A 27,753-nucleotide genomic window follows, 5' to 3' on the forward strand; every position below is an offset into this window, starting at 1 on the left:
TAAGCTATGTTGTTTAGACTCTTAGAAGAATACCACTAGGGGTGTGTTGAATCCTCCAAAAGCTATGCATATTTGTAGGATCCGTGCAACATAAGCTGTAAGTAAAGACATGAGCTGTGCTCAAACAGTAAGATAAAGCAATTTCATCTTAAGATTCTCTTTGGGGTGTTAATGTTGTCCTCGTAGTTATTGGAAAACAAATCCCTGCATAGCTCTCCATAGAATCTGCACACCAGTTCAATGAAGACAGGACTTTTGAGATTCTTCCAACAGTATAACAATTCTTCCACATCTGCCAAATCCCGCATTTTCCCCTCTTCCACAATCATCTCCACCAGATAATTCTCAAAGCTCCTGCATGCATCTTCTACATCATCCTGAACTGACACTTCTTTTCTAGTTGCTGCACTCAATCTCACGTAAGCCGGAGTGAGGGGTGATGGAAATGGTGCTGATGCTTTGTTGTGATGTTCTACTTCTGAGAAACTCTCGAGTTTCATGACTTGGTCCTCCTCTCTCCCTCTTCTTCTTAGCCTTGCAGTCTCATGTGCTGAACGGCGAAACCTAAGTCTTCTTATAAAGAGGGGCTTTCTGAGTCTGAACTTGAACAACCTTAGTATTTTCTTGCATGGATTGAAAAGCTTGCATTTGAAGCAACCAAAAGCTTTCACTTTCATTGTTGGAACCTTTATTTGTTGGGAAAAAGAGTACTGATAAAGCAACAAACTTGGAAAATGATTGTTTTAGGCTGTCTTTCAGTTTAGAAATAACAGGAGAGTTGTTGGCCACGTTGTTGATGTTCTGAGACAAAATGTACATTTGTTGAAGGTTGGTGTGGATGAAGGATGGTAGAAGGGGTATCCCCTTTTCTAAGGTTGGAAAAATGATGAGTTGTGGACTACACGTTTCATATTGAACTAAAGGTGGTATGCATGAAAGAAATGTTTTCAAAACTCTAGCTATCTCTCCTATGGTTTATCTTAATAGCAATCTCACCTGCTATATTTAGTTGTTTAAACCACCGAGCTAATAATTGTTAATATGAAGGATGTACATATGAAATATTTGACCAACACCTGGTGTGCCATGAAGTAAGATATCGAGGAATTTCCACTATTTGAGGTGAAAAGATATAGGACAAATAAGTGTACAATCTGGAGTAGATTGTGACAGAAACAGAATGAATTATGACAAAATTTCAGATAGTTCACAGTTAGAAACTTTAGAGTTGATAAAATTTCTGTAGGATTAATAAATCAACAAAATGTGCCTATTCGATTCTTGGAAAGACTAGATTTTTTATTTATTTTTAATAGTTCTTGATCCGTGTTGTTGAATCATTCAAAAGGAATAAGTATAAATGACACGCACAAATATAAGATGAACATTACGTACCCAGAAAGAGTTACATATCTAATTGTTAGTCATATGATTTGTTTGATCGAGGGCTGGTAATTTAATAGTCACCAGGCTATTATTACATTATTTGTCAGTGAAGAGAATACACAACAAAATACAGCAAAGACGACTATGCCTCTATGTCGAACTAGTTGAGATGATTACATAAATCTTCTACGTTTACTCCGTTCTAGTTGTACGCATTTCAGTCTAAATACAATATCAAGAGTTTACCTTTTAAGCATAAAAAACACCAGCTCAGCTTAATTGTTATCACCATAAAAGGACAAGGGTATGTCTAAGCAAAAATTAATGTGAATTTATACAGAAACTCCTCTTCACTTTCTTTTTTCTTTCTTCCTTTTCTAGACTAAAATTTGGCCTCAATCTTCTTGCACAATTGAAGGATCCCCTTTTAGCAACTGCATCACCAGAGTGAAATCACTTTAGAACACTATTATTTGTGATCCTCCCAACTGAAATAATATGAAACAAAAACAAGCAAACTTTAGGAAATAGATTCTCAGGGAAGGGGGCGCTGGAGGAGAGGAAGGGGAACGCAAACAAAGACAAAGTAGAAAAGAATAAAACAGTAAAAGAGAGGATCCTCTACTCTCTGGAGTCAGCAGACAATGCTCAGTTCCTAACCATAAATTAGAAGGCCAAGATGCATTGCCAGCAGAAAGATAACATAACTTCAATCACCATCAGCCCCCTCCTGGCGTAAGGTATCTTCAATCCGAAGATGCTCAACCTATCAGGAGCAGTTGAAAGCTTACTTTTCCTATTGATTGTGACCCTGCTCAAAGCATTCGACGAACTTAGCTATAATACATGACTTCTAATATCGATTATACAGGGTCACAATTACCATTTGCTCAAGTCTGGGTGTGTAGAATTATCCTGTACCTGTGCTGTTGGAGGATAGCAGATACTTGGTGAAGTAGTTGAGGCATGCGCATGATGGCCCGATCACCAGTGTTATCAAGAGGGCACAGACACCACCATTTCTTCACATGGTACCAGAACCAAACCCATCCCAACTCTTGGTTTACCTAACAATGGCTCCCATGTAATATTGCCCACGCTCTAGATGTCCAATCCTGGGCATATGGGGGGTGGGGGGGTGTTAGAGTCTCAGCTCGGTGTGGGATAGGGTTGTTTGCCTCATTATATGGATTTAACAATCTTGACCTCATGAGCTAACTTTTTGAGTTATTAGCCCAAGGTTCAAATATTAACATGGAGGTTGAGTGAGATATGCTGTAATGCCTCAACCTCAAAATGTCCACTCAATTCCAGCCAGCACCTGAATAATGCATGAGAATAGAGACATCTCAGAACCTAAGGACTCTCGATGAGCAAGTAGAGTGTTTATTTCACTTCAAATCTTATGAGCCATGATTCATCAACTAAAGAAGAAGCAAAAATAATGTAAGAAATAGCAAATTGCCTCATTAGCTCTAGCAGTGCACAATTCAATACCACAATGATGAGATGTACAAATTCGCCCTTGTTCTTTAAATACAAAATCTAGTTTGGTGAAAATCAAAATTGTAACGAGTGGAGAGTTCTCTAACCTTGGAATAACTTTCAAGACGAACCAGGTAACAATACATTGTCTCCAACATGTCAATGTGGTCATGCTATATTGACATGATTGAGTTTAGACAATGCTTGATTCTATTGAATGGAGGAGCTCTTTAACTGTTCCTTGGTTCTGACATCCAGTGGAAGGTGGTCCCAATTTTTAAAGGCAGAGTCCCAACCTATATTCATAATACCAAACAATTCAATTGCAAATTGCTAGAAGTTTGCAACATAAATTTGAAAATAAAACCTGCAAATACAAAAACATAATATGCAAGCAACTGTACAGCAAAAGGAGATCTTAACCAATCACGGCAGAATGAGAGGCTGTAGAATTTAGTCCAACTCTAGTAGAGGCAGTTGCAAGTTGAGATTGATCATTGAGTCTTTCATAGTCATAACAATAAGCTGATACCAAATAGGACATAAATGATTGAGACTGACCTTTGAGTCTTTGATAGTTATAAAAGTTAACAAGAAACCAAGGCAAATAAAAGTAAAGAAGAGATTAAATGCAGATACTTTAAAGTGAAGAGTAAAACATCAAACAAACAATACCATGTAATATTCAGACTACTCAACTTATGAAGACCCAAACTTCAATGTTTAGCATAATGTCTTTCCTTCTCACTGGTTTCATGGAGATACTTTTAAGAAAAAGTAAAATTAGCCCATATACAGGAAGAAACACAACTCTTTGATACCTTCATGGAGATACTTACACAATACCTTAATGAACAACATTCTTTCTAGAAGCTTTTTTAATACAACCAAGTCATTATAAGTTTAGAACTTTATTCTCATGCAACAAATCATTTCAATCTAAGAGGATAGAAAAAGACACAAGAAAATACCAATGGCATCTTGAAAACTATACATGTATTTATGGTTGATCGGAAGATAATGTTTGAGCTTAACATACCTTCAAGATGCAAAATTTCTGATATTAAGATACCTCAGAAGCCCCAATGCTTGGAACAATTTTTGGGAGCAGCTTAACTTGAGGTACTGAATCAGATTCATCGTTGCTAGGAAGAGAAGGTATCTCATTTTCCAAAGTAGAATAAGCATCCGCAAATGCCTACAGAAAGTAACTTTTATTAGAATAGTTATATGCAACCAATATTCAATGATTATAATTTTAATGAAAAGTCTAACTCGTTTAGTAGCAACTTTAGTCCCAAAATAACAAATTGCGACTTAGGAACCAACTTCAACCATATGTGAAACAGATGCACTCAAAGAGAATACCAAGAAGGCTATATATTAGTAAATGAAAAAGTAGAACAGTCACTTTTAAAGGACAACGTATTTTTAGCTGAATTTTTCATATTTGAGGGCATAAGAGGAATTAATGTTTTTCATTTTTAACTGACTTATGCTACCTTTTCAATAGAAACATATCCCATGCCATTTGAGAGATGTAACAAGAGCTTTCTGATTCAAGCTTTTACATATGCAAATTACCTTCAAAGTGGAGGAAGGATTGTGTCTAGATTGAAACTTAAACAAATTGGTAGAATGGCAAGTAAACAAACTGTAATGACCCTAAAGGTCAATTTTGGAATTTTTGTAAAATGACCATTTTACCCCTCCCTTTAGATGCCCCGGGTTGTTTCTGATTGTTACCGGGTGTTGATTTTTAGAAAATCCTATGAAAAATTAAGTCTTTGGAAATTTTGAGTTTTCATAATTTTTAAGTATTTAGTGGTATTTGGGGTCAATCAGAGCTATAGGTCTCGGAACGGAATTTCGTCGATTCCAGCAGCCCCGAAATGTTGAAATTGGCTTAGGAGAGACTTTACGGAATCAGTTTTGGAGTTGTAACGAAGATTTGAGGCCTTGAGTTGAGAATTTGAGAAACTTTAAGCTAAGGTTTGACTTTGGTCAACTTTTGGAGTTCCGATGCTCGGAATGAAATTCCGACGACTCTGTTGGATTCGGGAGATGGTTTTTGGTATAGAAGCAGTATTGGTTGAATTTTTAGAGGTCCCGAGTCCGTTCTGGTATTTTGAAGGCCTAAGTTGGTTTAGTTGCGACTTTTCGAATTTTGGGTCAACAAGATCTCGAATTCAAATTTTGATGGTTCCATCAGCTCCGGAATGACCAAATTAGGCTAGTAGCACTGTTGGAATGACTATCCAGTCAATCGATACGCGTTTTCCAAAAATATTGACCAAAGTCAACCATATGCGGGTCCCACATCTTCCGTTTTAGACCCCAAAATTGGTCCGTCTCCAAAAATTATGAAATTAGTGTCTAAACAATCGTATTGATGTCGTGGTTCTGTTTTTGACAGCGTGGCAGCATTCCGAGGTAGTTTGGAAGGGAAAAGCTTCGATACAGTGATTTGGAGCCCGCGTGTTTAGCCTACAGGTAGGCTACGGTTTTACCTTTCTTTAGATTGAGCTAAAATGTGTGAAAGCATGTTGAAATAGTTGGAATTTTGGTTGGGTAGTTTAATTGTATATCTCAGGTGTTAGAAATCATGCTTTAGGCTTGTTATCGGATTTTTTGGGTATTTAAAAGCATGTGTATTTTGTCGTTATTTGTTAGTATTATAAGAAGAGTTGAATGAGCATGTTGTTGATATTGTGGAGTATGTTGGCCTTAATATAGGATGTAAACTTGCTTTAGATGCCCCGACGTCGCTCCGGTGGACTTAGATCCTTGTAGAATGGTGTAGCGGGCTAGTGCCTGGTAGTTTGGCCTTAGTTAGGCGTTGCCCTTGCTCTTAAAAATATCCTTATCCATAAATCGGTATAATCGTGACTTTCGTGATGTGTTGGCAATAGTAGATTTCGTGATTGTTGACTTTGGCTTCGGTTCCAGTTTTGGCGGCATATCGGTTGACTCATTGGGAGGGAGATTCTCGATACTGTTATTGTTTAGTTGGAAAAGAGAATATTCGGCACCATAGGATAAAATATCTGTGAGCATCCGGATATCAAGTCCCGGCCTCTATTTTGTATTATCTATGAGCATCCGGGTACCTAGTCTCGGCCTCTGTTCTGAATTATCGGGGAGCATCCGGGTACTCAGCCCCGACCTCTACCGACTTGCTAGTATGACGAGCATCCGGGTACCCAGTCTCGGCCTCGATCATACCGATGTATTACGGTAAGCATCCGGGTACCCAGTCCCGGCCTCGACCGCACTTATATATTATGGCAAGCATCCTGGTACCCAGTCCCGACCTTAGCCACTTTGAACATTCGGGTGAGCATCTGGGTTCCAGTCCCGGCCTCGACCCCTAAGTCACCCTTAGATCGATTGACTCTTGGAGATTCTAGGTTTGGAAATGAGATAGTACTTCGGTTCCTAACATCGCAGATTCTTGGTTCCTAACCTTGGTAGTTGTAGCTATTCTGTGTACTCGGCGGGCTTATGGGGGTTCGTCCGGGTTTTTATTTAACTTGCGCACGAGTGTCCCGGCTGGGCTTATGGGGGCCCAGTTAGGTATAGTTAGTTGTAGTTCTCATAGGTAGTACTCTTTCCCCCTTTTGATGCTTATGTTGACTCCTATTTAGGCTATTCCTCTTTTTCATATTGTTTTTACCTTTTCTGCTCAGTCGGCCTATGATGCCTATTAGGTACCTGTTGTCTTGGTACTCATACTACACTCTGCATCTACTTTCGTGATGCAGGACCGAGCACCAGCTACCGCCGTGGATAGATTGAGCCTGTTGCAGTCAGCTTCGGAGACTAGGGTGAGTACTTGACGTTTTTGGATCATTCCTGTCTCCTTCAGTATGGATGGCCTGTCTTTTGCCTTTTGAGACTACCGGTTGTTATATATATTTCCGATCCATTTTCGGGACTTGTACTCGTCTTTTATTTTGTAGCATCTCTGTACTTGTGACTTCCAGGTTTTGGGAGGGATCTTTAGTTGTTTATATCATGTTTTGGTTTACTTCCGCTTATTCTTTCTGCTTATCTTTATAATTCGTTACTCTTGTTTAGTTTCTTCCCTCAAACCCATTACTTGAAGTTCCGGGTTGACGAGTTGGCTTACCTACTGGTGGGTTATAGTAGGTGCCATCATGACCTAAGGAATTGGGTCGTGACACAAACTGATAGAGGGTGCCACCAAGAGTGGAGCCCAACGCTTAATTCACTTGCATCAACTGTATTAATATAAGAAAAAATCACTAATGACAATCGAAAGCTCCTTTAATCTACGGGTGATTGAGGGATAAGTCTGGTGAATTCATTAACCAACATGTCCCCACTGCTAGCCAGCCTAAAAGGAATTCTTTGTTTCCAACCTCTTAGGAGATTCAATATATTTAACACAGTTTATCCAATTGATTTTTAAAAGCTAAGAAACCTAAAGTATCACAAGTTTTCCATTTTTACCCGACCCCCAAGTTTTTCTAGTTCTACTAACATCGTGATGATAACATGGACTTATATTTCTTGCTTATTATCCATATTTCATAATGAATATTTTCTAGAAAATTTAATACAAGCAATTCCAACTAACCTTGATGCATTGGTGAATGCGAAAGCAGTTCCGCCCCACATTATTGGTTGGGTACAGAGGATCATCAATGCAAATTGGATCAATGCTACAAAATTAAACCAAGGAGTAACAAGGAAGGAAAATCATCACAAAAACAGAGCAAGAGATTTGCAAGAAACAAAATCAGGAGGTTCAACAATTTGCCACACCTGCACCCTCGTTCTCTGTTTATGTATAAGCCGCTTCCCTGTATTGAGACCCGTATTTGACGAGGATCAAACACATTCCTGGGGACAAAAAGAAGGCTTTATATCTGCAGTACCCTTTTTGCATCTTTTTCTTTTGAGGGGAGCAGGGGTATCATAGTGGTTTGGACTTCAGAAGTATAAGTTAACTAAAATGTGTGGCTGCTTGTAAGAACGAAATATGAGATAAAATAACAAGCAGCTCAAACTCACCCAAAGAAGTAGAAAAAATCCATCAGGAGGCTCCCCAAGTTCTACAAAATAAGATCAAAGAAAGTTATACTCAATAACTGCGATGCATCAGAAGAAGAAACAATAAACGAAGCTTAGTTCTAATGAATTGAAACATAGTCAACTTCTTCCATAGAGGTACTGCAGCATTTAACAAGCTCATCTAGTATAAAATTGTCAGAGACCCTATCATATTGCTATGTAATTAGAAAAGCATGAGCCTCTGTACAAGGCTATCAAATTAACCTGCACATAGCAATTCTGTACAAGCATTGAAGAGGAGGAAGTGGATTTTTCAATTTTACATTGAGTATACCAGCAGTTAAGTTCTACATCTTTCGAGAGAAAGATCGGGCTTGTTCATTCAGGTACAATGTGATGCATTATTTATAGTCATGTGGGTAAGCCAACAGATAGGGTCTTTCATACATTTATCTTTCTCTAACATCTAGTTTCTAAAATAAGGCCAAAAAAACAATATGCAGTGTAAGGAAAGAAGTTTAAAATAGACATGCAGCTCAAAGATGATGTAACTTCCATGTAATAACTCAGGAAGGTAGTCCATTCCACAAGGCTCTCATAGTGCATCAGACATGCACCTAAAGATTCTGCTGTTTGAACCTATTGCCCCCAATTCCCATAAGAGAAACCATATCGCATCAAGATTCATCATTATCTCATGTGTGCTGGTAGATAACATCTTGTAAGTGTGATTTACAACCCTTCAGTTTCAGTAATTCCATGAGTACTTTATTGAAGTTAAAAGGGTCAACCTCCTCACATAAGCCCTCCTTTTTACTTTGATCATGGAATTCACCTGCTGACAATATCCAATATAAGACTCGGGTCTAATTTGCTCGCATATTACAAAACATGGAATTCACCTGCTCACTATATCCAATATTTAACCCCTCAAGCTTAAATCCAATGAGAGAAACTCAGTTGTCTAGGTTGTCCTGCTGCTGAGAAATGTCTCCCTCTGCTTTGTTCTTCGCTGTTGGTGTTTACGGATGATATATGCAAATGTCCATTGTTTAAGCGACCATTTAGATTTTGTCCCTAATATTAAAAGTTGTGCAGCCCTTGGGAAATTACCCTTCCAGACAACATTAGACTCGGGTCTAATTTGCTCGTATATTACAAAACACCAGACTATTATCTAATATTTGCAATAACGTACAATATTTTAGACTTTGAACATTTTCTCATAAGATTTCAGTTTGCTCAAAAGAGATCTTTCGACTGTAGTCTAAAAGGTCCACAATTGAAAGAGAAAAAAAAGTGGGTCACTTTCTAAACAGATGTCCCAATTAACCTACAAAAATTTCATGGTATTTACCCAGGAAATTATCTTATGTTATATCACAGGTTCTTCTTTATAGTGTGAAAGGTCCTATGAATGTTTTCATCACAATATGTGCAACCCACTAACAAAAATAATGGAGACATCATCACAATGTATGTTGAACATGTCAGGCTTACTGATGATACCATTAACAATAAAACAAGGGTCAATCACCAAAAAACTGAATGGAAAATAAAGATAACAAAAAAGAAAAGGAAGAATTCAATCATACTTGGTCAATTGGTCGACTGTGATGATGTTCATGCTGCAAAAACCGTGTGATCAATAGTACCTATTAAATGGTGAAGAAATTTAAGAGACATTCAAACACATTAACATAAAGAGATAGAATGAAATGAAGGGAAGCATACCACCTAAGGTAAGAATGCCAAGAATTAGAAGACAATTGAATAAGTTTCACTATTTCACTTTTGCTTGAAACGAATGGGAGAAAAGTTCTACAGATGACAAGATTGAATAGAAAATGGCCACGATGCAGATATTTCCACTTCCCAACAACAAAATTTCTGTTCGAACTTGAGTTAAGACTCAGAGACCACTATCTAATTTCCAATGTTTGCCCCATGATTAGAAAGGTGCTTGGAGACTCAAATGGTAGTCAAAGCAATAACAAGTTTTGTGCAGCCTGACTGAAGGAACTCAGCTTTTACTTGATGCCTACTTGTTCTGGTCTACTGCTAAAGATAGCTAGAGAACGAAAAGGAGGAACTGATATGCAATGTGACCTCATTCAACAACTGAAAAATAATGAATCAAGATAGGGAACTCTAAGGTAACTCCAGTCAGTATTTCATGCAATATAATCAAGATTCTAGAACTTCATCAAAATGCTAGTTAGCATAAGTCACTCATTCTTATTGGATATATCAAAATCCCACCCCACCCCCCGCCGCGTGCGCGTAAATTCTAATTACATGTAAATCATGGTAAGGACTTTAATCTTCAGTCTTCACTACTAGAATGAATCAAGTGTGAGCATAAATACAGCCTATGCTGGGACAGTAGGAAAAGGAAGAGAAAGGAGGGAAAACGGTAGTAAAAATAGAGAAGGAGAAAGTTAAGGGCATTTCTTTTTTCCTATACATGGTTCGGATTGAAAACAAGAATGGAAAGGAAAATTGTTTGACTGTTTGTTGTCATTGATTTAAATTCCGGGCAAAGAAGAAAATGGTACTCTATTTCATCCCCTAATTGTTATACCACCAAAGCAAGAGAAAGGAAAACTCTCTAAGCTGTCCCTTTCTCTTTTTTTCTCTACCTTCCAAGCAAAGCATAACAGTAGCCGACCAACCTCCATCATTTTTCTTGGTTTGAGTTGAAACAAGGATTGAGATTAAAACTGTCGGACTTATTTGACATTGATTAAAATTTTGGGTCAAAATGAAAATGATTCTCTTATTTTCATTCCGTTAATTTCTACAGCACCCAAGCAAGAGAAAGAACTCTTTAATCATTCATTTTCTCTGCTTTCTAAGCAAAGGAGTAACCGGGAAATATCCTTCTTTTGCCTCAATTTCCATCATTAATCCACACATAATAGAGTATGAAGAAGGGATTGAAGCAGCTTAGCAAAGTGGTCAGTGCAGGAAATGAAAAGATGTCAGAAAAAAAGTAAGTGTGCTGTTTATTCACCATTCATAAATTATAAGATTGAAGGCACTCATAAATATACCAAGGCAACTTATTTTTTGAAAAGTTAAAAGGTTTAAATGTGCAATTGTGGGAGATGGCAGAAACGCTAGATTTTAGCATGATAGATGATTTGGCAACTCTCCTGTTAAAGACATGTCTGGATCTCTTCAGCATCACCTCTTCCAAGACGCTTTTATCTCAGACTTCAGACAAGAGCATGGTTGGCTTATCACTTATAAGAGGAACTTAAATGACTGGGAATTGGATAGATACCTAAGTCTTTTGAACTCACTCAGCAGCACTCCCTCAGCCTCTTCTTCATCTGATTGTATCATTTGGAAAGGTAAATCAAAGGGCACCTTCTCTTTAAAATCATGCTACTCGATTTCTACTCAAGTTTCATCTCAAAACACTCTCTGGCCATGGAAATCCATCTGGAAAGGCATGGCTCCACTTAAGGTCAAATGTTTTTCTTGGTTAGTGTCCAAAGTGACATGTCTCACACAAAGCAACCTTCAAAGAAAAGGAAACGCAGCTATGCAACAGCTGTGTACTATGTGAAGAGGACAAAATCCATCGCTTCCATCATTGTAAATTTACTGAAATCTCGAACGTTATTCTCAACATATTTGGCATTGTTTGGTGTGCCTAAAACAACTCTACAGTTTTTCCAAGGATGGCATACAGCAGTGTGGAAGAGTGATGTATTTAAGCATAACCAAAAGAACAAGCTTGAATATCAAGTAAGAAACAAGATCGTAGACAACTGAAACATTTTTAGGTAACTGCAAGGATCATTGCTTCCTCCTCTTTAAACAAAATACTTCCTTTCAAAATTAAACTAAATACTCCAGGAAATATTGATGGTAAGAAAGCTTACTAGACAATACGAACTTAAACCGCCTGAATATGACTGGTCAAGACTGCGATCTGCTAGGAACTGTTTTAGCACTAAAGCAAGGGGTGTGGCAGCAGGAAACTGTTCTGTGAGCTCTTTTACCTATCATCAACAAATGGAAACACGTGATAAGATAAATCTACATGCATAACTGATTGACAGGCTTGACATAACCAAATATCTAAGTGATAAAGATTAAGAGAATATAGTTCTGAATTTGATCCCACAAGTATTCAGATGCAATCTCTTCAAGACATACCAGCTCTGTGGTCTGTAATCCTGTATGTGAAGGCGATTTGAAACTAATATCAAGTCGAACTGCTTTTACATCCTTCACACATTCATTCACCTTATACCACTGTGGTGAAGATGAGGAATCCGAACAAGTCGAATCAGCCTGAAAAGTATTGCCTTCTTCAACAGTCAACTGAGTTGGTTCAGCTTTTGGTGTTTGTAAATTTGATAGAGACGACGAAATGAGGTCATGTGGAACTTCCACCACAAGCATTATAATTGGTATCTGTAAAAAAAGGGAAGCAACATAGCATGGAACAATGACTAAGGAGGTCAAAGGTATATTTCTTGTGATGAAAGAGAGAAGGAAAAAGGTATTGCGGTTAACATAAAGAAAAACACTAAGCTGATGAGAACCCAGAAGGAAAAAGATTTTGGATTTCAGAGACATTACAGCAGTATTTTCCACGATCTTCAGAGAATCATTTTTTACCCACTCCTGGTTAGCCAGATATCTAGCTGCATGCTGCAAAGTGTTCTATGTCAGCAACAAGGAGCTCCATTAAGAATAAACTATATTTGTATCAAATTGGACAAGCAAGGGTGAAACAAATACAATGTCCTTGTCTGGTTTTTTTTTTTTTTTTTTTTTTTTTATAAAACAATACTCTGTCCGTCCATTTCATGGGACACACTTTCCTTTTTAGTTTGTCCAAAAAAGAATGACGTATTTCCCTTTCTGAAACTATTTAATCTTCGCATCCCCATTATACCTTAATGACTTGTTGAGACCCCCATGATATGAAGTTCATTCTTTTATGAGATAGAAAATGGATATACATGTGGAACTCTCACCACCACTCATTTAAGAAGACAACTTTGATATTTCGCATATATTTGATTTGCATGTCAAAAGTCTTCTTTAATTTCTAGATTATCAGCAGTGTTGTTAAAGACACACTTAAAGCGCCCTTAAGCCCTGAAGCAAGGCTCAAAATGTGTGGAGTGTTTCGCCTCGCTTAATATGCGTTTTAATGTCATCATCAAGTCTCTAACACATACTTTTCCTTGTCACGAGCCTCATCTGAAGAGGCGGTACTAAGCAATTGATATTTCACTTTATCATAATTATTTTTCAATTTTTTTGTTCATATATTTGTCATAAGTGCTTAGAATTTCACTGGGTTGTTGTTGTTGTTGTTGTTGTTGTATATTTGTCATAAGTGCTTAGAATTATTAGACTTGAACTAAATGTAAATATATTTGTATTTGTGCTCCCTTTGCGCCTTTACTAATTGAAGCCCACACCTTATTTGCATTTTGCACTTAAAGCTCCAATGGACCTTAGAACTTTCTTGTGCCTTTTGCTTTTGATAACACCGAGACTATGTAGGCCGTTATACATGCATAAAATGGGACGAGGGGAGTTGCAATCAAGGGTATGGCCTAGTGGTCAATGAAGTGGGTTGAGAGCCATGAAGTCTCAAGTTCGAATCCAGCAAAGACAAAATCACTAGGTGATTTTCTTTCCATATATTCTAACCTTGGTTGATAGAGTTACTTGAACCTATTATTGGTGGGAGATGGAAGGTGTCCCATGGAATTAGTCGAGGTGCGCACAAACTAGCTCAGACACCACGGTTATCCAAAAAAAGAAAGGGACGGAGAGAGTAACCCTTTTTTTGCATGAAAGGAAAATTAGTTAGTATAAGAATGATATGGATCAACATAAAGCAAAATCAATACATAAGATTTATATAGATAATTGATTTGAGATTGACGTAGAGTTGATTGACTCATTTTATTTTATTTGTTTGGAAGAGCTACCAATTTACAAGTGAAAAAAGTTGTGAATTTGATTCCCTTCAAAAGGCACCCACTCATCTGTAACATGGAATCTCAGGATAGACAAAAATTTACAAAAAATAAATAAAATAACACCCACATTTGTACAAAATAGTTTGCACTCCTTCAACGATACTTATTTCTTTAACCAGATAATCAATATACAAGGTAGAGGGACTACTTGCCACGCTCCACTTTTACTTCTCTTCCTTTTGAAAGCCACTAGGTAGTGATTCTCCTACTGCAGTATGCACGATCCATTGTATGCCAAAAATATTCAACGCAATGCTCCATAACAAGTTTCCTATGTAACAATGCAGTAGCAAATGATTGATCTTTTACCAATCCCTTGCACATATAATACCAACTGTTATATCGTACTCTTCTCTTGCTTAGGTTCTTTGATGTGATAATAGGCCCCAACACACTAGCCAAGTAAAGAGGAGCCATACTTTTGAACCTCACGTTTGGAATGAATCTACAAGACTAGCAGAAGGGAGAGTTCCAAAACTTGGGAGAAGCACTCTACACGCAGATCATATTGCTTTCTATGCAAAATTCATGGAGGTGGGGGTTGAGGAGGGATGGTTTATTTACAATCAAATGATATTACCAAAAACTATTGGTAGAGAGGAGACAAACTTACTTCACTTACCAATAGGATCCCAAGGACGCCCAAAAAGGTGTATTCTTTTGCAAGAATAGGAAATAAAATTTATATTTTACTGGATTTTGGTTCCCATCATCCATTCTCCTAAAGTAAAAGGTAAGGATGGCAACATAATAAGGTGTGACGCTAATATGAAGCTTCAACAGGATGCCATGATGGATGTCTTTATGGTAGGGCGGTATGTGTTTGAAACTTTGTCTAATAATTTGTATGTTTTCAATATCCTTTTTTCAATTCCTTTTAACACTTTCAACTTTTTATACTTATATTACTCCCTCAGTCCCAATTTATAATGCACTTTCCTTTTTAGTCTATCCAAAAAGAATGATACCCCTTTTATATTTAGAGATAATTTAACTTTAACTTACGATTATACCTTTAATGAGATTATTTATAGTCATGCAAGTATATTTGCCTTGTTTTAAACCACAAGTTGCAAAATCTTTCATTCTTTCTTAAACTCCACGCCCGGTCAAAGTGCATTACATAAACTAGGCCAGAGGGAGTACAACTTATTTAATAAGTTAAAATTTTACTTTTCTCATATAATGCTAGAGGTACAAGCTCTGGAATGAGATTATTTCGGGGGAAATATCTCATTCAAGGTCAGACACGGGAGAAGAGTATACTTTTGGGGGCATAATTGGTGTGGGAACATACTATTGAAAGAGGGGACACGCGATAGCGATACTTTTTGGGATTTGAGATTTAGAAGGGTTTTCAAGATTGGGAAGTGAGTTAGTCTCAAAGATTGATAGATTTACTTCACAAGCAAGGTGGATAATCCCGATGTTTGGTGGTGGGGCTTGAGGAACAATGGAGTGTTCTATGTGAAGTCTTTTTACTAGAAACTTTTGATTAGGGAGGAGATTCATTTCCGATGTAATACAATATGGGTTCTAAGTGTGCAGAGGAAGGTGTGTTTTTTTCACTTTGCTGGCCAATAAAGAGGTGATTTTGACAATAGAAAATCTTAGAAAGCGGAATATTGTCTGTGTTAGTTAGTATTACATGTGCAAGGTTGTGGGCGGAGACGTGGACCATCTTTTTCTACATTGCGGAATTACCATGAAATAATGGTGGGATATGTTTAAGTGATTTCACACTCCTTGGGAAATGCCAAGAATTGTGAAAAATGTGATGTTTAGTTGGAAGAGTGAGAGAAGGAAGAGAAGACAAAGGGCTTGGAACGTGGTTTCCCTTGCATTAATGTGGGTAGTTTGTAGATTGAGAAATAGGAGAGCTTCTGAAGAAGTAGAATTGAGTTTTTCACAGTTGAGTAGTAGTCTTTGCTCCATTATTTTCTTTAGGTGTAAAACAAAAAGTTCCTTTTTGCATAGATAATTAGGCGGAGTTTGAAAAGAATCTTATTTTCAAATATCAGGAAATACCCTTACTTGATCAAAAGAAGCATATCATTATTGGTAATGTTAATGAAAGTAACTTAAAATATTAAAGAATTGAAAATGAAGATGTCAAAAATATCAATGAAAAATTAATGACTAGTACCTAAATAACTCCTCCAACTTGGCATAATTTGTAAGTTAGATATTCTAACTCAGTTGGTGACCATTTGAACACCTCAATTTGACAGAGGTGTGTCTCATGATCACATGTGTCTTAGCTAGCATAATCACACAAGACTAAGTGAGTGAAGTCTTAAATTATGCTGACAAAGTTAAACTATGAAGGAAAAAAAAATAGAAAAAAAGATCTTCACCCTCACCTTGTCTCTCTTTGTTCATTACATCGCCAATTGTCGTCCCTTTTCACCCATCTTGTAGGGGTTCAATGTAGGATGGAGAAGGCCCATTTTGTGGTGTCAGGCATACATGAACTTTCTCAGGAAAAAGATTTTTTTTATTACAGTGGGTTAGAGTCCCACATTGGTTGGGGAATGGTCTAGTCTGCTTATATGAACTTGGTAATCCTCCCCTCGTGAGCTAGCTATTGACGTTGAGTAAGGCTCAAGTGTTATATCTTTACATGGTATCAGAGTCAGATTCATCCTTGTTCGGGCTCCATATCAACGCTCAAGTTGGGCCTAGGCGTGAAAGGGAGGTGTTAGATAAGTTAGAGCCAGCTAATAGACATCTGGACAGGCCAGCTGAAATGCTTCTACCATGGCCTTGGAAGATGATGTGGAAAGTTAATGTACCTCACAAGGTAGCTTGCTTCACCTGGTTGGTAGCCAGGGAAGCAGTACTAACTCAGGACAATCTAATGAAAAGGGGAAGGCAGTTATGCTCCAGGTGTTTTTTTTTGTGAATAGAAACAGTGACAACAAACCATCTTTTCCTCCATTGCAGAGTGACAGCGAACTTGTGGCAGATCTTTTTGAATTTGAGGGGTATCAGCTGGTCCATGCCAAGACACACCTTAGATTTCCTAGCATGCTGGAATAGAGAAGGGAATATGTCAGGTCACAAGGAGAGATGGAAGATGCCCTTCCTTGCATTTGGTGGACAATTTGGAAGGAAAGGAACCAGAGATGCTTTGAAAACAAGAGCATCCCTTTCCAGAACTGCCTTGTAACCCTTTATTTTTTGTGTAACCATGTCCTCCCCAAAGAGGTGGAGGCTATTACTCACTTTTTAGATAGTTTAGGAGGGGTATAGATGATAGATCTTTTTTTTTGATAATGGCAACTGTATATTCACACCAAAAAACCCATCAGGTGAAAACTGATGGGGTGGGACTTACAACCCCGGGGGGTATCATCAAGACCAAAATCTAGACATGAGACTTTACAATTGTCCTATGAAATCAACTAAACTATCTATCTCCCCCACTATATCTTGTTTACACCAAAAATACAAAAGACTACGGCTCTTCATCATGATATTCTGGAAGCTGCTGGCTATTCCATCATGACCTCTTTCATTTCTTTCTCTCCATAATGTCCACCAAATACATTCTGGAATGCTCCTCCACCAGTCTTCTTGTGACCCTCTTTTCTCCCCACTCCTTCCCACTGTTTCAGCAAGTCAAAGGAAGTTCTGGCATTATCCAATTTATGCCTAGTATACAGAAGAACATGTTCCACAGATTTATAGCTATTCTGCAGTGCAAGAACAAGTGACTATTTATCTCTGCCTCTTTCTCACACATAAAACACCTTGAGCAAATCTGTATACCTCTTCTCTGTAGTACTTCGTGGGTTAAACAGGCTCTCCTGATCACCAGCCAGATGAAGCATGAGACTTTAGGAGGGATTTTAACCCTTCCAAACCAGTTCCCAAGGCCAGATACTTGTCATTGAGCGACTGTAATTCAGTGTCCAGTAGCATGATTTCACAGTAAAGCAACCCTTGTTGTGCAACTTCCAAACTGGCAAATCAGGACCTGCATGTACTCCTCGGAAACCATTTAGGACCTGCAGCAGTTCGGCCACTCTGTTTATCTCCCAGTCGTTAAAAGCCCTCCTAAAAATCAAGTTCCACCCTTGAGGACTCCATACTTGTGCCACTCTGTCCATCTGTTGCAAGCTCCACATGTACATATCTGGGAAGGTAGTCTTCAGATTTTCTTCCCCAATCCACACTTCGTTCCAGAAACTAGTCTTTTCCCCATTACCAATTGTGTACTTCAGATTATTACTGAAAGAGAGCCACAATCTTCTAATTGTTTTCCACAGAGAACACCCAAATGTACCAGTAACCTCCTCAGTAGTCCAGCTATATAGGAGCCCATATTTTTGTGAAATGAATCTCCTCCAAAGAGCCATATCTTCACAACAAAATCTCCACAACCATTTCTTCAGTAAACTTTCATTATGTGCACCTAGCTTTTTTATGCCTAGACCACCCTGCTCTTTGCTAAGGATCACCATATCCAATTTGACTAGGTTGTACCCCTTCTTCTCTTTGTTGCCCTGCCATAGGAATACTCTTCTCGCCTTGTTAAGTTTTTTCTCTATGCTGCTTGGGAGAGGGAATAAACTCATCATATAGGTAGGTTGGCCATCCATGACTGATTTTATAAGTGTTAGTCTGCCACCCAAAGACAAATATTGACTTTTCCATCTTGCTAGTTTTCTCTCACTTCTCTCCAGAATCTCATTCCACACTTCCAACTCCTTATTCTGTGCTCCGAGAGGCATATCTAGGTATTTAATAGGTAGGGAAGCCACTTGACACCCTAGGTTCTCTGCTAGGATCTGCATATTAGGCACTTGGTTGACTGGGTAGAGACAGCTTTTCTGCCAGTTAACATGGAGCCCTGAAACGCCTTCAAAAATGGTCAGGATAGCTCTCAGATGCCTTATCTTTTTAACTTCGGCTTCACAAAAGACTAGGGAGTCATCTGCATAAAGCAGATGGGATATCTCCTTAGCATTGCCCATGTTTCTGTTAGCACAGAAGCCTCTACTCCATCTTTTCTTCCTTGCTCGCCTGATCATGAAATTCAGGCCCTCCATTGCTAGGATAAACAAAAAAGGTGACATGGGGTCACCTTGTCTCAAGCCTCTCTGTGATTGGAAAAAGCCTTCCGGACTGCCATTGATTATGAGTGAAAATTTCACAGTGGAAATACAAAATCCGATCCAGTTAACCCATTTGTTGCCAAACCCCATATCTCTCAATATTTTGAGAAGGAAATCCCAATTTACGTGGTCATAGATCTTAGATCTTTTGGTTTTGCTTACTGTATACTCCTGATGTAATTACTACTGAAATACACCTTTGGTGTATTGCTGTCTATAAAATGTTAACTTTATCAAAAAAAAGAGTGAGTTAGAGTCTCACATTGGTTGGGGAATGGACTAGTGGTCTGCTTATATGGGCTCGGACAATCCTCCACTCATAAGCTAGCTTTTGGGGTTAAGTTAGGCCCAAGTGTCATATCTTTACATCTATTATTTTTTATTTTTTTTTGTGTGTGGTGGGGGGGGTTGAGGGATCATGAGGAAAATATAGGTTAATGATTAAAGAATCAACAAGAAGATTGTTGTTGTATGAAAGTTAAAGAGGTTCCCTCTTCTATTCTTTTTGTTTTTTTTTGTGTGTGTTGGGTGGGTGGGGGTGAGGGGCTTTAAGTTACTCCGTCCTATATTAGTTGTCACGTTTCGCTTCTCAAGAGTCAATTTAACCATTTTTAGAGCTAAATTAGATTAGATTAATTAAATGTTTTAAAATCACAATTTACATATTCAAAACTATACAAAAAGTACTATAAAGGTGCAATTTTTTCTCATATCAATATGATGAAAAAATATATCTTAAAATGTTGGTCGAAGTTAATGTAGCACTCTCAAAAAGTGAAGCGTGACAAGTATTATGGGAAGGAGGGAGTACAAAAAGATTATGACTGGCAAAGCTAATATAGCATTTCCTCCTCCAATTATTAGAGAAGAATATTCCATGTAATCCTAGATACCTGGAGACATGTTTCTTTGATCCCATTTCGCCCCTCTAAGATCCCAGCTTCTTTAATTGGTTCCTATGGAGGAAAAAAAGAAAAGAATATAATGTGATCTCCTTTCTCCATAACTCTTTTTCTCCATACCTAAAAGATATAACATAAGTACATATTATCCGAGACATGCTTACCAGATTCCTCACAGGAGGAAGACAAACCACAAGGTCCACATCACTCGATGGGAGTGACAACCCAGTAGCGTTTGAACCAAAAATGTTTGTACGAGATCTAGGCCATAATACTTGTAGAGAACGTGCAACGCGCTTTACAGCCCAATTAAGGTAAGGCTTCCTGATCAAATTCTCAGAGGCAACCTTGAATATCATTACAGATAACCAACATAAACATCAGGTAAAATATCCAATTGCCCAAATTTTTTATCCTAAAAATCTGGTTAAATTACTGAAATTATACTGCAGAAGCTACTACTCTTTTAGGACTCTACCTGTTTGCAGAAGCTCTCAATTTCGTTGTGAAGGCGACTATGGATCATCGAGAGACAGGCCTTCTTTGCAGTAGAGTTCAGCGTTTCAGGAGGTTGAAGTGGGAATGCAACATCTGGCTGGAAAAGAAAAAGAAAGAACCTAAGTATAGTTTTCCATCAAGCAGACAGAAACCTGTGAATAAAGGGGTTATGAAACTGCAAACCGGATTGTCAGATTTGAAATTTACATGTTCTTGATCGCGAGTTAACTGTGAAATTGCAATGAGGCGATCCTGCAGCAAAGCTCCAGGTAGAGGTTGCGTTAACTGATGGGCTGAGAGACTTTTACTTCTCCAAGCAGGCCAAACTACTTCACTACCATCCATGCGTATACAAGCTTCTTCAAAATTAATTCCATCATGAAACCAACCTTTAACACCCCACTGCCTGGGGCTGGAGCTACCAGACCGAACTGTTGGAAAACCTCTGTGTCTTCTAGAATCACCAACAGGAGAAGGAGGAGGTGGATGAGGGGCACGTGGAACACAGAGGACAACAGGTGATGGAGGCCTCTTGATCCTAGGTTGCTCCCGCCTGCTGGGAGGAACACAGGGACTTTTATGATCATGACTGCGCTTAAAATCTGATCTCGATCTCTCCCTAGACATACTGGGAATGACAATGGGTCGTAGAATGGGGTATGGGAGTGAATCCACAGACTTTGCTTCACCTTCAGCAGGCAAATTGGACAAGGATCCTGAAGCATTCTCTACTGTCACTAGATCTGCTGCCGATGATGACTGCAGAACCTTGCTGGTAATCTCACTTCCTGGTATAACATAACCAAGAGCCTGATGTCCAGAACCTAAAGGATCGAATGGAGAGCAAAAGGAAGCACCAGATGGAGAAGTTAAACCATTTGTACTGTAGGAAGAAGAGAAGGCAACCATATCATCAACTGCCCTATTCATGTCTGCTTCCCTCCATGCCCATGAGCTATCATCTGAGCTAAGAGAGGGAGGACGTGAAAAATTAGTACCGAGATGATCAGAAGGATTCCAATACATAACACCACCTCCAAAGTACTGATTATAGTCCACCCCGGAAACAGCATGTACCTCTAACTCTTCTTCAGACATCCAGTGATAATCATGGTCTTCACCTACTTCATGTGAATTTGATAGATCAGAGAAGTCCATTAAGTCGCCAGAATACACCCTTTCATCCTCAGTACTCATCGCATTGCAGTGCATGCTTTGGGCTGCTATATCCTGCTGGAAAGAAGTTCTCCTAGAGATGAACCCAGCATCATAATTGCATGTAACTGATGGAGCAGCTAGTCTATTGATACTGCGCACCATTGGGGGCCAATCTAAACTCACTGACAGAGGTCCAGATATGATTCCAGGGCACCCTGTTTCAATTGAAGAATTTCTTACATGACGTACATTGCGTAGAAAAGAATGACGAAAATGACTTTTCCAGTTGTGACTGACATCAAGGTGCAATCTATCAGTAGCCCGTGGGAGATGAGAATCACCGCATGGAAGATGAACAGGAGCTACACTGGGCCACTCATACGAAACATAAGATGGAGAATTCATCGGCCCTGTATCATAAACATCAACACTTCCTTGCTCCTTTAAGGATTTAAACTTTGTGTTGGGATCACCAACTTTAGTTTGTTGCTCAAGAAAACCTGATCTGTTCAATTTTTTAAACTCCTTGCAGTTTGAATGAGTGAGTTCAGATTTAATCACAGGCACTACAGAAGATACAGCAGAATCGCCTTCCCTCGTTTCCACTGCAACAGCTACCGCTCCTTTTCCCATCACCCCCTCTGTAGGCAAATGGTCTGTCAAACAAGGATTCCTGCAACCTTCAAAAGAACCAGAAGAGCCAGAATCCCCACTGCTTCGACTCAAAATACTCATTTCCAGTTCACGTTTCTCATTGTCAATACAAGAATCTTTTGATCCGCTTTGAACAACTGAATCTACTACAGTGACACAATCAGACCTTCGATCCCCATCTCGGGAGGTGACAGAAATAAAGGACTTCTGAGAATTTCTTTTCTGGCATTTACCATCTTCCCCAGAAGTTATCAAGCTAGGGTTTTTAATCTTGTTTCTTTCTTTCCTTTTCTTCCTTGAAGCACTTCTAACAGTTTGACCATCTGGTCCTTCACCATGTCCCTGCAGACAGTCAGTCAGTTACAAACTATTTACAACATAACTTGGATATCTGATCCACAGAAGAAAGATAATTACAACCATATCGATCAAAGATGGAACACTCTCTTTATCAAGATCCTTCTGTTGTTCTCTGTTGACCGATCCACTAGGCAAACTACTATGTACATTATCACCACAAATTTTATTGACCAAACCAGTAGATGAACTACTATGTACATTATCACCACACATGAATGTGTCTCCCTTATCCTGCATATATTTTTAAGAGAAAGTAAGGGAACACACGGTAGAGAATTTTTTCTTGCTAAAAGGAATTTCTATGGGAAGTCTTCAAGATCAGAGTTGTACCTCAGTGCTTTTAACAAGCCTTAAACCATCTGTTGTAGGTTTCGGCAAAGGATTTGATTTCTTCACTTTACGTTTTTTTCCTTTTTTCTTACGGTTAGAAGCACCAAGTATCTCTTTGTTTTGCTTTGATGAGGACTTCAAGCTTTCGTCCGCTAGTAGCTCATACTTTGTACAGTCAAGAGAAATAATCATGAGTAACCCCCGTAATTTTCTTAATATACAATCAGAAAGAGTATTAACAGATTCTAATGAACTAAAAAATAGTTTTTCACTATCAGGAGACCCGCAAACAGAATGTGGACATGCCAACAGCACAGTGGAGATATCCTTGAGCATAAACAAACAATCAAGTAACTGGTTGAATGAACATGAAACTCCAAACACTGATGCATGACGCGGGCTCTGTTTTGCAACTCTTGCATCTGACACTCTGAGATTCACTAAGTTCCTTCGATCAGACAAAGTAGTGTTGCCCCTCAGAGGTTGTTCTAGTGTTGAACTGCATAGCCAAGCTTTATCTGCAGAAACACCTCTTGCCCCTTTCAAAGTATCAGCAATCTGAAAAAGTAAGTGGAGATTGGACAGCATAAGCCTGTGTCAAATCCTGACGAGCACCTACAAATTATGCAGGAAGAATAGACGACTCTTCCAACAATCAGAAGCTTAAACAGCTGAACTCCTAACATCTCAATCAGTTGATTGATATTGTCCGGCAGGACAGGAGTGCTATAAGACACATACTAGGAGATATCATTAATGTAATAGTTGCTATTTGAGAAAAAATATGATTTATGGGAAGTATATCAAACCACAATAAGACAATTATCAGTGGTATGTTATCTTAAATTACTCGCAGATTCAACATACATGACCAGAAGCAAATATGCTGGGTTTATTATTTTACTTTGCTTCTTTCTTTTTCTTTTTTTTTTCCTTCTTCTTGTTCTTTTTTATTTTATTTTTTTTATTTTTTTGAGAAATGAAGCGAACATGCCTAAGTTGCATGGACTCTTCATTTTTGCTTCCACACCCGTGTCGACACGAGACGGGTGCGAGATACGTGTGGGATTCAATCAACCCACATCGGAAACGAGTCCATGGACAAATTTGGGGGAAATTGAGCTTTTGATAAAGATAAAATAGATCAAAAAAATACCTTCAATATTATAGTCCTTTTGTCTCTTTTTTAGCTTTTCCTCAATATTTGTCGCTTCATGTTTCAAGCCAAACAAAGAGAAACTAAGAATTCAAGTGGTTCTGTTCTGACTTTTGGTAGAAAATAGCAACAATCTATAAGGAGAGTTGGTGGAAGGCCTTGAATGACTTTTTTTTTCTTTTTTGAGGGGAAGAACCAGAGAGCTTGAAAGAAGAAGTTGGGGGTCTTGGGAAAGACGACCTAGAAGATCTTTCAAAATTTAGAATATCTTTATAACTCTGTTTTATAATTTTGGATTTTTAGCCGAATCCCAGCATTTGTATCCATGCTGGGATCCGTACGCCCGAATCTTAAAATTTAGATTTTGCTGAATTCGACCCTCGGATTCGCATCCGCGTCAGATACCCGCACCCGAGTCCAAGCAACTTAGGAACATGCTGTTTTGAGATAACTACAGAAAAGGAGTAGCATATTTTATACTCCCTCTAGTCCATATTAAGTGAATTGTTGGGGTTTGGCACACCCTTTAAGAAATATATTTAAGGACATAAATTAAAGGCTACTTTTCACTATTACCCTTTTTATTATTTCCAAACTATTCTACTAGAAAATATAAAGTAGTTAAAAACCTTACTAAATGAAGGGCAAATAAGGGAAAAGGTCCCAACAATTTGCTTGAACTTTGAATAATTCACTATTTTGAACTATGAAAATAGTCCCAACAATTCACATAATATGGACTAGAGTGAGTATTTCAAGTGATTTGTAAGGCTTCCCTGGGGAAAAAATATAGTTCAACAGTGAAAAAGAAGTTATCCATAGATTCAAATAGCCGCCAGTAACCAAACACATATTTGACATGCTATGACCAATGGACTACTTTAGAAAGAAGATAGAGAGATTATCTAAAAGGGATGTACATACATAGAGTACCTAAAAAATCTAAATCAATTTTCGCTTGAATTGACTCGACCAATTGGTAAAGCATGAGAACAAGAAACAACTTACTAGTCTATTCTATGAAAATATAGAGACACAGCCTAGTTAATAAGTTGCATGATTTGATGGTTTAGTTAATTCTCACCGATGCCTGCAGTTTATACTCTCTTTGGCTTTTCCAAATCAAAGAGGTCTCCTCAACATTCCTTTAAATTTCCCTTTCTACAGCTCAGCTAATTTTTTGATACAGATTTTCGCCTACTTGCAAATCTTAGCCACTTACTGTTCAGATAGATTCCTGAGGACTCTGAAATGTGTACTTTCCATTTAACAAGCTATTTATTATTCCAAAATGTCTATGTCATTATCTCTTTCCTATTAGAGGGAAAGTTCAGCTTTTTAACATCCATGAATGAAAATGCCACCACATATACAAATTGAATTATTGAAACATACTGTAATCTCATTGAATGAACTTGTAGCACATTAAACAGCAATGTGGCACCAAATAACAAACATAGACCAATCTGCTAGGCAAGAAAAACGCTCAACATAAAGAAGTACCTGTGATTTTGCCGCCTTCCCTAAGCCATGACGAAGAATCTTGACCCTTGTCGCCTCATCTAACTTTCCCCACCAATCTACACACCCTTTCTTCCTCCAAAATGCATTGGCTCCTACACCTACAGAATTCACCTTATCTTTCAGCTTCACACCTCTCTTTTTCCCATTATTATGATTCAACCATGCCAATCGTAACGCCACCTCCAACCTATTCACCACAAAAGCCTCGATACTATAATAACCCTTCTCTTTCAACCACTCCAATTCCACCCATTCTGAGCTGAACCCACTTTCTTCCCCCCTCAAAAACCTCCCATTCGAAACACCATCCATTGCATTCACAAAAGTATCCACATTGCCAACAAATGCCCCACTTACAGTCAAAGAATCAACAAATTCCAACAAACCCGAAACCCCATTTTCCCCTTCCCCTTCTTTCGAGCTGAAAATCCGTACCGAGTGACGAACTCGCCGTTCTGACTCGTTCGACTCTGCAACTCGAGCTAACAACCCATGAGACTTCCTGAAACAAATGCTTGGAAGATCAGAACCATCTGAAGGCATGTCAGGTAGGATGAAGAAGAAACCATGACCGTTGGATTGGAGTTTACCAAGCATTTGCAACAGAATTTGGAGGAAATTGGAGTGAACGATTGTGAGATGAGCTTGGCGTTGAGGAATCGAAAGGGAAGAGAACCATTTGATAATAGATGATCTAGGGTTAGGGTTATGATTAGGAAATGGAGCGGTTTGTGAATTGTAAAGAGAAATGTGAGATGTGAGAGAATCAAAAAGCTGCTGTCTTGAATTGTTCATAGATTTTTGGGGCAAAGGTAAATTAAAGCTTGATTTTTGCATATTTTTTTTCAGGTGATTTTTGTGAAGTTTCTCAGTTGGTTGCAGTAGCAGTTGCAGCGGCGATCATGTAGAAGACGACAACCAAAAGCAACAATCGCGGTTCATGTAAGAGATTTTTCCTTATTTGCAGGCTTTTGTTTTATACTTTATGATGTAAGAGATTTCTTCAAAATATAATACCTTTATCATTTCACTTGTATTGGAATTGGCATTTAAATTCAAAATCTTCATGTTGTTGTTTTACGACAGAATCATCTATTTATGATAATGTAATTGAAAAGTTTTAAAAAAATAATATTACATTATTATTGAAAGTATAAATAAATTTAGCTTTTGAAAAAATAAGATTACGTAAGATATATTATTTATAGTATATAATATATTTTAGAATATGCGTTGAAAGTGGAAGGGGTACAATTAAAATTGGGATTGGGGGAATAGGTAATAATAGCTAGGCACTTTGAAGGATCGAATGGGAAGACATAAAAAAACAAAAAGCGCAAACAAGTTTGATATTCAAGGTCCCAGAGGGTTTTCGCAATTATATGAAAATCTATTCTATTTCTTTTTTTGTTATAGTGAAATTTTGTTATAAAAGATGATTATTAAGTAGAAGTTTGAGTGTTTGATGGTAAAATGTAATGCTTATTCGGACACTTCAGAAATTTGTTGAACAAGAGAATTCACATCTTTTATAACCAACACGGTCCTATATTCGTAAAGTAGAAGCAATTTGTTTAATTTTACAACCGCCTCAATGTATTATTTCAAATATATTGATGGAGTAGGCTTGGACATAGTAAGTACATTCTACACATATCATAAAATTTTACTTAATGTGACAAATGGATCAATACATTTTTGAAAATTATAAATTTTCAATCTAATAAACTTTTAGAAATGATCCATATATTTACCAATGAGTTGTCATAATTTTCTAATCTACCCTGTAGATTGGTTTATGAGATACAAGAAAGGTCAAAATACTTTGACGTTTTTATATTGAAAAAGAAAATTATGTTCATCCTTTTTAAAAATTTACTTTGAACTAGGTGAAAAATTTGCAAACACTAGGAGGTTTCAAGTATGTAACATTGTACACAAGATAACACATGCAAAATTCAAGAAGTTGATGTCAAATTTCACATGTTTGGATTGGGTTAAAAATTGATCAACCCTATTTTTAAGTCATTTTTAGCTTTTGAGAGCGGTAAAATTAAAAATAACTTAAAATAAGTTTAAAATAATTTTTAAAAAGTTAAAAAACAAAAGTA

General features: G+C 37.9%; 2 protein-coding genes across 15 annotated transcripts; both read right to left on the reverse strand.

Moving 5' to 3' along the window:
* Positions 1 to 28: 28 nt before the first annotated feature.
* On the reverse strand, positions 29 to 3,415 carry LOC129884052 (uncharacterized). Its single transcript, XM_055958429.1, has 5 exons — positions 3,295 to 3,415; positions 3,183 to 3,238; positions 2,308 to 2,453; positions 2,104 to 2,197; positions 29 to 686 (listed from the first exon to the last, which is right to left on the reverse strand). Exons 1-5 carry the CDS (start codon positions 3,413 to 3,415, stop codon positions 144 to 146), a joined length of 960 nt encoding a protein of 319 aa, XP_055814404.1. The 3' UTR covers positions 29 to 143.
* Positions 1,362 to 26,687, reverse strand: LOC129886714 (uncharacterized). Of its 14 annotated transcripts, XM_055961517.1 has the most exons (20): positions 25,622 to 26,687; positions 22,963 to 23,520; positions 22,690 to 22,863; positions 20,668 to 22,614; positions 20,441 to 20,557; positions 20,127 to 20,309; positions 19,954 to 20,016; positions 12,514 to 12,585; positions 12,085 to 12,345; positions 11,808 to 11,927; positions 9,507 to 9,566; positions 7,912 to 7,952; positions 7,663 to 7,740; positions 7,475 to 7,559; positions 3,911 to 4,069; positions 3,295 to 3,396; positions 2,979 to 3,167; positions 2,308 to 2,707; positions 2,047 to 2,197; positions 1,362 to 1,874 (listed from the first exon to the last, which is right to left on the reverse strand). In XM_055961517.1, exons 1-15 carry the CDS (start codon positions 26,477 to 26,479, stop codon positions 3,935 to 3,937), a joined length of 4,752 nt encoding a protein of 1,583 aa, XP_055817492.1. In that variant the 5' UTR covers positions 26,480 to 26,687; the 3' UTR covers positions 1,362 to 1,874; positions 2,047 to 2,197; positions 2,308 to 2,707; positions 2,979 to 3,167; positions 3,295 to 3,396; positions 3,911 to 3,934. The 14 variants fall into 14 exon arrangements, with proteins under 14 accessions (XP_055817492.1, XP_055817502.1, XP_055817490.1 ...); XM_055961527.1 differs by having other exon boundaries at positions 3,295 to 4,069; positions 22,693 to 22,863; XM_055961515.1 differs by lacking the exon at positions 3,295 to 3,396.
* Between the last annotated feature and the right edge of the window lie 1,066 nt (positions 26,688 to 27,753).

Source organism: Solanum dulcamara, chromosome 4 (genome assembly GCF_947179165.1).
Source record: "Solanum dulcamara chromosome 4, daSolDulc1.2, whole genome shotgun sequence".
NCBI lineage: Eukaryota > Viridiplantae > Streptophyta > Magnoliopsida > Solanales > Solanaceae > Solanum > Solanum dulcamara.

Excerpts from the sequence above, each read along its gene's own strand:
- LOC129884052 (XM_055958429.1), bottom strand. The coding sequence starts at position 3,415 with ATGTCCTATTTGGTATCAGCTTATTGTTATGACTATGAAAGACTCAAT. Across the intron at positions 3,239-3,294 it reads CTCTCATTCTGCCGTGATTG|GTTTTATTTTCAAATTTATG; the intron begins GTTAAGATCTCC and ends TTGTATTTGCAG. Across the intron at positions 2,198-2,307 it reads GCTATCCTCCAACAGCACAG|GGTCACAATCAATAGGAAAA; the intron begins GTACAGGATAAT and ends TGCTTTGAGCAG.
- LOC129886714 (XM_055961515.1), bottom strand. The coding sequence starts at position 26,479 with ATGCAAAAATCAAGCTTTAATTTACCTTTGCCCCAAAAATCTATGAAC. Across the intron at positions 12,586-19,953 it reads TCAAAGAAACATGTCTCCAG|CATGCAGCTAGATATCTGGC; the intron begins GTATCTAGGATT and ends AACACTTTGCAG. Across the intron at positions 7,560-7,662 it reads AACAGAGAACGAGGGTGCAG|CATTGATCCAATTTGCATTG; the intron begins GTGTGGCAAATT and ends TTAATTTTGTAG.